This window comes from Podarcis liolepis, assembly GCF_965112155.1.
Source record: "Podarcis liolepis genome assembly, chromosome: 9".
NCBI classification, from domain to species: Eukaryota; Metazoa; Chordata; class Lepidosauria; order Squamata; family Lacertidae; genus Podarcis; species Podarcis liolepis.
Window position 1 is genome coordinate 60,196,073 of NC_139564.1, and position 12,966 is coordinate 60,209,038.

The 12,966-nt window shown below is 39.2% G+C and overlaps 1 protein-coding gene across 12 annotated transcripts in view; it reads right to left on the reverse strand.

Annotated features, from left to right (window-relative positions):
* Positions 1 to 12,966, reverse strand: part of FRYL (FRY like transcription coactivator) — a 141,050-nt gene that overhangs the window by 81,912 nt on the left and 46,172 nt on the right. For all 12 annotated transcript variants that reach the window (XR_014515795.1, XM_083459502.1, XM_083459503.1 and 9 more), the window contains one exon: positions 1,881 to 2,080. Coding sequence is in view for 11 of the 12 variants with exons in the window: in XM_083459509.1 (XP_083315635.1) it covers positions 1,881 to 2,080 (200 nt within the window). In the remaining variant the exon portion in view is untranslated. The remainder of the gene's footprint in view (positions 1 to 1,880; positions 2,081 to 12,966) is intronic.

Consider the following 12,966-nt stretch of genomic DNA (forward strand, 5'->3'; position numbering starts at 1 on the left):
CCCTAGGCTCTGTGGTTTAACCCACAGCGCCACCCGTGTTTTAGACAAAGTAGACCATGAATAATATCAGTATGTAAAAGTTAGTTGAATACATCCCTATGAGAGTGGGGTCATGGCTCATCATAACATCTGAACATATTTACATTAAACTGGAATAGGAAGCACTCATGGTTACTTGACTGAGAAACACAGTAGTTCTAATATGATGTGGCATTTACAGATTGTGCAGTTAAAGATGTTCAATTGCTGGAAATTTTGAAGCATGATAAAAAATAAAGCTTGAAAACTACTTAGGATAGAAACAGGTGGCACATGAAGACGTTACAATGCCTATAATAAATCTATAATATTTTATTACTTTACTACTAAAATAGTAGACTTTTCTTTTAAATGTGAACTAAGGCCATAATCAGCCCGATTATGCCTTAGTTCACATGTAAAAGGAGTTACAACAGGTGAGCAAACAGTGGTTTATTGTACCTATTCTGTTTTTCAAAGAAAATGAATTATATTTCCTCTGATCACTTATCAGTGAAGAAAGCTGCCAAAAGTCAACCGTTTTCCACAAGTAAACAATACAGTAAGGTTTTTGAAAAGCTGCAGCTTATAATATACATGCAAGATCATCAGTGCATATCATAAAATAAACCTTTGCTGCTCTGCATTCTTGAATTTGTTTTGCCTTTAGTGTTAACAGTTTTTTCTTGTAGTAACAGAAATGTACCATGTGCAGCAGCTAATTTTCTCATACAAAGAAAATTAATTTTATCATGCAGGGGTTAAATAAATTGTCTAGACGGAACTATTATATTACCAACACAAAAGCTGATACATTTAATCAATATGCTATATTGAAGGCTGAAATTTAGTTGCTTAAGATACATAAGTTGAAAGGTGTAATACAATAATTAAAATAAAAAGCCGGTGAGTTACTAAAATTTAGTGATGAAAGAACATGTAACTTGCAAACCATTGGATGGGTCAATCATAACATGTATGAAACTCTCTAGTGCTTGATCTATCTTACACGATACCTTACTTCTTGTAGCTGCCATATTTACATTTTAAAATTGATATGCTCACACCATGATCCAAATATTCACATTGTGGAGGGTCCTTCTACCCAAGTCAAAGCTGCATACCTCAGAGTCAGACAGCTTTAACCCAAAAAACCACTATAAAACCTGTTCCAGAAAAGCTAAGTTACAAAATTATATGCAACAGTTCTTTCTACATTTTTAACGGGTGCTCTTGTTGCACCTTTATCTGGAGGCTTGCTGAAGTACTGAGTTGTGGTGGCTACTGTTGGTAGTGGGAGGCAGAGGTAGCACACTATGCCTTGTCTATAGTAATTCAATTCAATTTAACTGGATTCATAAAAATACTTTCTAATATTATCAATTATCAATATTAATATTATCTAATATTACTAATGTCAAGGCTGGACAGGCTTTAGAGCTCCATCTCTCTTCTACTGGACATCCTCCTAGGTATCATTCTTATTTCCCCGGCTCAGGCTGGCAGTGGCCACAGTGTGCAGACCACCCGTGCACCTCTTTCCGAGCTCAGGCTGGCAGCAGCCACAGCCTGCAGAGCTGCCCAAGCCACCCCATGCCCGCGCCGCCTACACCTGAGCCAATAAAAAATAGAAATAGAAATCCCAGATTTTTTCTTTAAAATGTGAAAATCCCCCTAAAATCCCAGATTTTTTCTTTAAAATGTGAAAATCCCCCCCCCAAAAGGACATGTCTGGGATTTCCCTGACGTATGGCAACCCTATTCTATTCAGCCAATTTCAAAGTCATCTTGTTATCAAAATAAGGTTAAACTATTTCAGAAGAACATGGACAATTGAGTGAAGGCTATATAAATGAACTCACCAAAGGTTCAGCCATTACAACTTCAATTTTCTTTTCAGCTTGAATAGCGAACTCAGCAAAGAGGCTCTTGATGACATATTCACCAGGTTTGACATCTGGATCAATGGTTATATTAGACATGATGACACTTCTCTTTTCCCAGGTAGAATTGATGGTGGGAGAAATTCTGCGTTTAGTAACGCTTCTGGCTGGTGCTGATGCTAGATGGAAAAGAAATATTGATCATTAATAATAAAATAAAATCAGAAACATCAACACAGCATTTCTCAGAAGTAGCAAAACCTTTTACAAAGTTAACAGATTAATAAATGCCTCTAATAGAGGAGGAAAGAAGCTCTAATTTTGTGACCACTTCCTTATGTTTTAATTAGCAACAAACAAGGAACAAAATACAGCCAGCAAAGAAAATATACTTGTAAGGTACTTCAAAAGTATGATACAATCATATTTTCATATGTGTAGTTCTTGTTGTTGATTATATTTATTAAATTCAAGGATATGAATCATTGACAAGTTTACATAATGAGGAAGCATAAAAAGGATTCTAGAGACAATACTGGTACTGACATATTTGAATTTGTTTCTTTCCTTTGAAAATCCTCCATCCCCTCTTATCTTTTTCATATCATAAATCTTGAGGCCAGTTAACACATTTTAAAAGCCAAGTAAATACAATTATTCTATGTGTCCTGTTCTCTGACTCCAAAGCCACTAGGGGCAAACAGATTTCTGAAATATAGTTGACTTCTCAATGTAAATTCTGCCTGAAATAATTTTCCTGTGAAAATCTTAGCTTCAGGCAACTCTACCAATATCGCTTTGAAAATAGCTACAACAGAGCTATTTAGAGTTGTCTTTATCAGAAAAACAAAGAAAAGTAAACAGATACCAAATAAAAGTCATTTCCCATGGCAAATATAACACAGACACACTCCTGAAAATATTCCTTTCTGGGGGGGGGGGAAATCCAGTTCAAATTAATACAAAAGAGATATACTTTCTTTTAATACCATTTAATGCCATTTTAACACCACTTTTAATACCAATCAAAGATACTACTCTACAACTCCAACACCTATCTAAGCTACTCAATTAGTCAAAAGGTTGTTTTCAGATGTGCAGGTGCTGTAACATCTTAAATTGAAATATGAGAAAAAATAAAAAATTCCTTCTAGTAGCACCTTAAAGACCAACTAAGTTAGTTCTTGGTATGAGCTTTCGTGTGCATGCACACTTCTTCAGATACACACAGCATGCACACGAAAGCTCATACCAAGAACTAACTTAGTTGGTCTTTAAGGTGCTACTAGAAGGAATTTTTTATTTTGACTATGGCAGACCAACACGGCTACCTATCTACTACTGAAATATGAGAGTTATCAAAGATTCAAGGTCAGGCAGACAGAATGTAATACAGCAGGGGTCAGCAACCTTTTTCAGCCGTGGGTCAGTCTACCATCCCTCAGACCATGTGGTGGGTCGGACTATATTTTGAAAAAAAATATATGAATGAATTCCTATGCCCCACAAATAACCCAGAGATGCATTTTAAATAAAAGGACACATTCTACTCATGTAAAAACACCAGGCAGGCCGCGCAAAAAACCCAGAGATGCATTTTAAATAAAAGGACACATTCTACTCATGTAAAAACACGCTGATTCCCGGACAGTCCGTGGGCCATATTGAGAAGGTGATTGGGCCGCATCCGGCCCACGGGCCTTAGGTTGCCTACCCCTGATGTAATAGAATAATTAATTACTCATGCTACTAGAGGCATCCTTTTATCAGAGACAGTAGGCCAGCCCACTTTCAATGCTTTAAGGAAGCAGGATTGCCTGACAAGGCAGGCCTCTCGAAGTCCCAGAAGCACCTGTGATATAACCAAATACATGTTAAGAGGAAAAACCCTGGAGCACAGCAGCACATGTGGGCATGGGCCCCATGGTTGACAACACCATGCCAAGTCTTACATGAAAGCATTCCAGAGAAGCTGTGAACTGCCCTCAGATCTACAGGTGTAGGGCGGTATATAGATTTAAGAAACATGAATAAAAAAATAAAGCAGGCAGTCTGGTGAATAAAGAGCTCCAAATGGAGCTCAAGAAGAGCTCAAGTCATGATATGGGCAGGCCACACTCACTCAGACAGAGTTTCCTACTTTTTTAAAAATGGAACTATTTGTTGTTTTCAATAGTGTTAAGTTACAAACAACAGGCCAACTACACATGTGTATCACTTCTTTGCAGTTCAGGCAGTACCGTAACAAACATTTACATAAATCTGACATCAAGAATCACAGAACAGAGAAACCAGTAGGAGAACACTTCAATCTCCCAGGACATTCTATACAAGATCTCAAAGTAGCTGTTTTACTACAAAGGAATTTCAGAAATAGACTGGAAAGAGAAGCTGCTGAATTACAACTCATTACCAAACTTAAAACCATGAAAAGACCTGGGCTTAACAAAGACATTGGATTCTTATCTCACTATACATAACTAAACCATTTCTCACCTTCCCACCCCTTGCCTTTTCCTGTAAGACCTATTACAGTCGTTAAGAGTCGTCAACAGGCTCTCCCTGCTATCTGCCTATCTCCCATTCCCACCATCCTTCTGAGTAACACCCCTCCCCACCTTCTCACTATATAGAAGGGTCTGGCAACTTCTATTTCAGTGTATCTGAAGAAGTGTGCATGCACACGAAAGCTCATACCAAGAACTAACTTAGTTGGTCTTTAAGGTGCTACTGGAAGGAATTTTTTATTTTGACTATGGCAGACCAACACGGCTACCTATCTACTACTGAAACATTTACCGGTAATACTGCGGGATGTCTTCCTGGACATTGTGCTGAATTAGCCTTGGGAAAAGATTCCTACAAAATGCTTTGTGGGTGAGCACTTATATAAACAAGGGAACAAAAGTCTACAAAACTTTCTTTTGGGGCTTCCCCCACAAAACACTGTGCTAGCAAGTTAGCGTTAGCTGAAAAGTCACACACTTTATCAAGACCAACTTTTCTCCGCAAAGGGTGATTAAGGCCTCCAACAATGCGCTATTTCCGAGCAGGCTGCTGCTAAGAGGAATACAGTGGTGCCCCGCAAGACGAATGCCTCATAAGACGAAAAACTCGCTAGACGAAAGAGTTTTTCGTCTTTTGATGTGCTTCGCAAGACGAAAACGTCTTGCAAGTTTGTTTCCTTTTTCGTAAAACCGTTAATACCCAGGGTGCATTGCTTGAAGAGGTGCAGTTGCGACTTGACTTCGAGGAGCGACTCATAGCACGCGGTGTGGTAGCCTTTTTTGAGGTTTTTGAAGACTCTGCTGATTTTTGAAGCTTTTCCAAAACTTCTTTTGCAGCCATTTGGTAAGTTAAACTTTTAAAACTTTTTGGGGGGGTTTTGGATTTGGGGTTGGGGTGTTTGGAATTCAAGGACTTGGTGTTGGGGAGGGGTTTGCAAGAATCTGGAAGCTTGTGTGTTTTTTTTCTGCATTTTTATGATTTTTTTGTGACCATTGGGCCACTCTGCTGTTTTTTTTAAAAAAAAATCTGGGTTTGAATTTCTGTGTGGTGGGTGGCTGGGGGAACAGTTGAGGAGGGGTTTGCAAGAATCTGGGAGCTTGTGTGGTTTTTTTCTGCATTTTTATGATTTTCTGTGACCATTGGGCCACAGTGGAAGAGGAACCTTCTTCGAGTGGTCCCCCAGAGTCTTAGAAAATGTACTGTACACTTTGTTGATTTTTAAATGTTTTTCTGTCATGTTTAGAAACTTAATTTATTGTTCCTTCAATTTTTGAAATGCTCTTTACAGTATGTGTGACTTTAAAGAGCAGTTAATAAACTCTTGTTGTACCAAATTTGGCTTTGTTTGGACTTACTTTGACCATAGGAACGCATTAATTGATTTTCAATGCATTCCTATGGGATTTCGTGCTTCGCAAGACGAAAAATTTGCTAGACGAAAAAACTCGCAGAACGAATTAATTTCGTCTTGCGAGGCACCACTGTACAATTCAAACATTTCAGCATAACAAGTTCAAAGTGGTTGGAAAGATCAATTAACAGGGCCAGCACTGGGTCTGAGTTTACAGTTTCCAGAAAAGTCAGAAACACTGGATCATTTAAGCTTATAAAAACGGATTAACAGCAGCTGCAAATCAGTATTTCAGATCACCTCTTCCTCTGAGCCTGGGTGATAAGCAATAATTACCATTAAAATAGTACCTAATCTTGCAAATGAGCCTAACAGGAGAAAGATATACAATCCATCATACATATGAAATGCTGGCATTTCCTCTAATATTGAAAAGAAACAAAGGAACAGAAGTTGGTTTGTTTTGTGTTTTGCATCTTAGAAGAACTAGAAAGAGAACCTACCCAAGTGATGCTGACATAAAATCCCAACATATGTGCTATGTATAATCATCCCCACCCCCTTCTTCCCCCAACCTTATTCTGTATACAACACTGATGTCTCACTTCAAATCTAAAAAAAGACTCTACAATCTGAGACAATGCTTGTACTTTTGTAAACCAAGAAAATCTTCTAATAAAAAAGAACAACAACCAGCAATCCTGGCATCAATCTTGTATCCCCTCCAAAACTAGGCAGCTTTCCAATTGATTTTTTTGGCATCTTTGCCTAGTTATGCAACTAGGTTGTTCTTTTGCCTATCTCTTTTTTTGCAACAATGACTTCCCAACTATTTCCCAAGTGTCCTGGGAACTGAATACAAAGATAGAATGCTTATCCTTATCCTTTGAAGTAACTAATTGTTGCTTAGAAATTTGTGTGTATATTTTGGAAACAATTCTCAAAATACATCCAAGCAACGAATAGTGGCAAAAGGAAAACTTTGTTCTCAAAATGTATCAAACTGTTTTAGAATAGTAGTGACTTCATGAAGACATTAAAACTAATATAATAATGATATGGTTAAGCAGTTTCACAGATGTATATGAGAGAGAGAGAGAGAGAGAGAGAGAGAGAGAGAGAGAGAGAGAGAGAGAGAGAGGGAATACACTAGTTATTGGAAGACAGTGGAAAACACTGGCTCAATCATGATAGTCACATTTCTGCTCCATAAGGGTTGTTAGCATAGTCTACAAACTACTCTAGGACCACTTATAGGTGCTCCAAGAATTGGAGCAACCTTTCATCACAATTGGCAAGCCTATGGATCATGAGACAAAACTGAATGGTCTAAAATACTCTTCTAGCCTTGGCTCCTATTGAGGAAATGTATGAAAACATCCTCGAAACAGAGGCAAATAACTACCTTTGTATGAGGTGTGCCACCAAGGCAACTAGCCCCTTTAAGACACCCCACGCTTAGCAGGGCTAACATGAAGTCAAGAGGCAGTCCTGGCAGTCGTGCAAACATAACCATGCATGAGTGGTGGTTAGTGCACAGCGGGGTTAAGATCACAAAGTGAGATTCCTAGACTCAGCTAGGTCACACCCCTTCTCCTCCAATGAGGGAGGAAAATGAAGCCTTCTCTTCCTGTTCCCTTTCTCTCCACGCCATTGTAACTGACCAAGGAAGATGTGCCAATATGCCCATCTCAAAGACCAGCGAGGACCAGAAAATTCTCTTTATGAGTGCCATATTAGATGGCAGCACCTCTGTCTGTGTGCTTCTTTTTAAAGAACTGTGTTCAGCTACTGCAGATCTGATAAAGGCCATGATGTGTTGCCAGATTACATACCCAGGAATCAATACTTGCTTGGCATAAAGCAGCCTACTGATTCTTTGTTCCCTTCAAGGAGAAGAAAGAATCCAAGGCAGGTAATATCTTTGAACAGTGCCATTTGGGCTTGATGGAACAGAAAGATTGACATGACTCAGATGTGTTTTTCTTTTCTATTAGGCAATACCTTTGTATTATACCTGGGCCCAATAATTAATGCCTCTAGCAATTCTCTGAAGAATTTAGAGCCTTAGGCTGGTTGGGTCCATATTACAGTTTCAAAACTAGACATCCCTTCTGGCATCCACATTAGCCATTGGAGCTATGGATTGGAAGTGAACAACAGAGAAAAGGTTTTCTCAGATCATTCATCATTTCTTTAGAGGTAGAGAACAGAATAGCAAACTATTCTGCCTAAAAGTAGACCACCCAAGCAAAAGCAGAGTTAATACAGTGGTACCTCGGGTTACATACGCTTCAGGTTACAGACTCCGCTAACCCAGAGTTAAGAACTTTGCTTCAGGATGAGAACAGAAATCGTGCTCCGGCAGCGTGGCGGCAGCAGAAGGCCCCATTAGCTAAAGTGGTGCTTCAGGTTAAGAACAGTTTCAGGTTAAGAACGGACCTCCGGAACGAATTAAGTACTTAACCCGAGGTACCACTGTAATATGAAATAAAGAAGCTAAAATTTGAAAGTTTCAGAAGTGCAAACACCATGCAATACAGCAGGCATGGCCAACTGGTCGATCGCGATCTACCAGTCTATCGCGTGATCCTGGTCTATTGGGGGGGGGAAGAGACGACGACTTTGTGTCTTCCTCCCCCAGAAAAGCTCAACAACTTTGGCCAATCCAATGGGTAGATCACTGCCAGTTTTTTTTATAGTGGGAGTAGATCGCAGTCTCTTGGGAGTTGGACATGCCTGAAATACAGTAATAATTTTTTTAAGTGTGAAAGCCTAGGGAATATGGATAACAGTCTTTCAGATGCTAAAGAGCATCTTCTTTTGGGGCAGGCAAAATAGTACCTGTATATAGCATCAGATTGATATGCACCCAAGTTGTCACCATCCTAGAAACTGCTCCAAGCCTGGTAGATGCAAACAGGACAGTGTTCCCTGGCTGCCTTACAAGAATGCAAGAGAGTAGGGAGCAAGCGTTGCCACACAAGAGTGATATGAGGTCAAAAGAGAGTAATTAGGAAAGGTTGAAAGAATGGGTATGCTTAGTTTGTAGAAAAAAAGAACATGCTGACAGTTTCTTTTTTTTAAGTTTTCACCTTACCTACTAGGACATGCAAAATATAGAACAGGAAATACTGGATTTAGTTACAGGAAAGTGGGGCAGAGGGAGAGAAAGAGGAAGTTTTAACACTACAGAAAGCATCCTAACTATAAGAACAGCTACCGGTATATCATGGAAATCCATTACTTCCATGCAAATCTAAAGAATACGCAGTCCTTTTTGAGATATTTATTCTTTTTACTGTATATTTATCTGATTTCCTCAAAGTAGCTCAAAGTGGTGCACAGGGTTCTTCCCCTCCCCATTTTATTCTCAAAACAACACTGCTAGATAGTTTTGGTTGAAAAACAGTGGCTGGCTAAAGGTCAGTCAATGAACTTCATGGCTCAGTAGGGATTTGAACCCTGGTTTTCCAGATTGTAGCCAAAAAAACCACACAATTCTAGCTCATTTTTTTATTCTGAAATCCCCACCATGGAACCCATGGCCTGCACACCATTCACAAACTTCAGGCACTTTCCTAACCAAATCTCTTTTCAACTTAGTTATACGCAATCATAATATTTGTCACATGGAGCAATATGCCCTACTTTACAGAGGACAGTCTATTATTCGAAAAAATCCTTTTAGCAGGTGCACTGGACAGATTCTTCCCCACCATGGTGAGATATATTGTATTTCTTTTTAAAATTATAGTAACTATTTCTAAATGTGTGCCTATATATAATGTAGCATAAGCATTGTTTTTGCAAATCTGTCCTCTTTTCGAGTGATGCGCAAGTTGCCATCCTATTGCCACTATTATTAAAAATCATAACCTTAAGGCTTTAGGCATGTTAGTATATTAATATGAAGGCATACAACACACACACATATATAATATATAATATATAATATATAATATATAATATATAATATATAATATATAATATATGGCTGTGGAACAAACTTTATTAAACCGGGTTTCATTTGCTTCTTTTGCCTTCCAATTCAAACTTTAATATATCATATGAAAATGTTCCATATGCAATAGGAAGACTTCAATACATACATATCCTAGCTCCTATGCTTTCATAAATACTTTAATGAACAGGCTAGTGTCCCTAGTAGCCAAATTAATGCTGTTGCAGATGCTTAAATCATTTCAACATAGCTATGAACAATGTGAGAAGATGAAAAAACAACAGCACTTTCTTAAAATCATTCAGTGTGTGTTAAAAGAACTATGCATTTGCTATTTCATTTTTTTATGGGCTAGAAGCTACTTTCCAGAGCAAGTTCAATGATGGTACAGTCATAGCAGAAAATTCTGAATTTTTCATCAAGTATATCTGCTAAATAAATAGGGCAAGTGTTCTCTTGCTGAGGGTTGTGAGTTAGTGGCGCTTCAATATGCAAGATGTAGTTTTTTGCTAAATAGTCCTTCCCACTGCAGTGCCCAAAATCCACTCCAGAGTTGGAGACACTCCAGGATAGTGTGAGAGATTGTGCAGGTGGTTGCAGAGGGAATGTGGAAATGGGGAGAAATGCCTTCCCTGGTTTCCTCTAGCAGGAGTCCCAGCTAGTTCCCAGTCCCTTCCTCAAACAGTAGAGCCTCTTCTGTTTGCAGAAGCAGCTCTCTGGATTCAGCCCAATAAAAATTCAACATAAATGTAACAGAACTAAAAATAGCAGTTAAAACTGTTCTGCCCAGGGTTAAAAATACTTTGAAGAACCCAGAAAAATAAAGCATGTATCTACCCAGTATCAAAAAGAGAGAATTGAGGGAGTGAAGTGAGCACATGCAGCCCACCTCAGGGTGAGTATTCGACAAACAGCTCTCTTGCGGGTTACCATGTGTCATACTTTAGTCAGCAAGAGCACCCAGAGAGAAGCCTCTGACAATTATCTCAATGGCCTTGTCTGCACGTCATGATAAGCAGCGGTTTATCTTAAACTACGTTCTAATCCTGAATTTGCCTCTCCCTAGGGGCCATTCTTTCTGATTTATTTCTGGCTTGCTGCTCATTGTTTGCAGACCAGGTTCAGATGACACAATAAGCCATAGTATTGTTTGTCTGAGCCATGTGGAGCCCTGCACAGCAAAGGAAAGACAGGATCACCATTAAACCATGGTTTAAGATAGAGTGTGGTTTATCATGCTGTGTGGCCAGTGAACAGACAGGCTGATATGGAAGTAGGAAGTCAATCAAAACCTAAGTACCTGCGCATCTTCTGAAAGGCCATTTGTGAAATTTCTAGTAGTAGACTTCAGAGTTGGTTCAGACTTACTTTGAGTACACTTTTTTTTAAGTCATGGAAAAATCTACTTAAGTCCTGATTCCAATCGTTTTTAGCTGTGGAAACATTGACAATTTCAGCTGAAATCTGTGGGGGAGGGGGTCTCTGTACACACTGTAAGGGGGAATCAGTTTTAGCTTTGCCTCTATGTAAGCATAGCAGGGACTATGTCCAATTAAACTCAGTGAGAATTGCACTCTTTCCAAAACATATTAAGACCACTAAGCTCTCAGGTTGCAACCATGAATCTAGCACTGGAATGTACTGTGGCACATAAGTTAATAAAGTATAAGAAGTAACTTGTTCACATACTAGCAGAAATTCTGTACCTTTCTTGATAAATGTTCAGATTTACCTGTTTCATATAAAAAGCAAAAGAAGCACCTGGGATAGCTCAGCTGGAGCATGGTGCTGATAATGCCAAGATCACAGGTTTGATCCCCTAAAGGGCAGCTGCATATTCCTGCATTGGACTTGATGATGCTCAGGGTCCCTTCCAACTGCATGATTCCATGAAGCATGTTGGTCCATGAGGAAAATGCGGTTTGTCCCTAATAATTGCCTCTCTGTACATTTTCACTTCACTGAGTTCACATACAGCGGTACCTTGGGTTACAGACTCTGCTAACCCAGAAATAGTACCTCGGGTTAAGAACTTTGCTTCAGGATGAGAACAGAAATCGTGCAGCAGCAGCGTGGCGGCAGCAGGAGGCCCCATTAGCTAAAGTGGTGCTTCAGGTTAAGAACAGTTTCAGGTTAAGAGCAGACCTCCAGAACGAATTAAGTTCTTAACGCGAGGTACCACTGTATACTACACAGGTAATCCCGTAACTTTAGCTATTACTGTCAACAGTAAAGGTCATAATTGCATTACGTAGCATTTGCTTATCAAAGATCAAATCTTTATAGTACACAAGAACCAAGGAGGGAGGGACAGAGTTTGTTATTCATTAAACTGTCATGGGTTATGTACAATCTTTGCTCTAGAGAACTTGATATTGCCTCGTTTTGGTTACATTTCCCTACTTGTTCCACTGCCCATCTCCTCTTTGCCTGAACTGGCCTATAAGCCAGGGTATCCCCACAAATGCATAACCACAGGAAAACTACACAAGAGCAGCAGCACACGTCATGCAGCAATTGTTTGGTGCAGGTATGAATGCAAATTACAGCTTTGTGTCCTTAAAAACACCAATGCACACAGAAGTGGAAGCCTTGATCTAGTACACAACACATACCAATCTGTTCAAACTCTATTCCCTTATGCTCTCTCTTGGCTTTTTCTCTGCTGCCCCATGAACAGAATTCTATTCCTCTCAATGTGCATTAAGTTTTGTTTCCAGTTAATATAAATTTTATTTCCTTTTCGCATCTCCTCTTGCCTTCTATTATGTTTGGGATGTGTATGTTACTTTCTACAGTATTTCCTATTACTTTTCCTATAACAGTCTCTCCCCCAAATAAACAGCCATGTAAAAATATGTAATCATGAGGATTTTCATTGCGATTTCTTCTTGCTAAACATTGTTCTAAATGAGGGCTAGCCAACATAGTGCCCTCTGCATGCTGCTAAACTATAAGATTCCCATCATTCCTTACTTATCACAACCTTGCTGGCCTGAGTTGCTGGAAGCAAGTTGTGCAACGACACTTAGATATCAGCACCTTGGCTTCTCACGCTCTATAGTGATTGTGTCCCCTCCTCTTGTAGATGTATCTGTCATTTATTATATATATTCAAACATGCAGTCATTTCCAAGAATGTATTCTGTTCATAAAATTTAACAACTTTATTCTTCCTTAATATGATGAGGCGGGGCTCATGAAGAAGGAAGCTTTTCCAGCATGCTACCAGGAGAAAACAG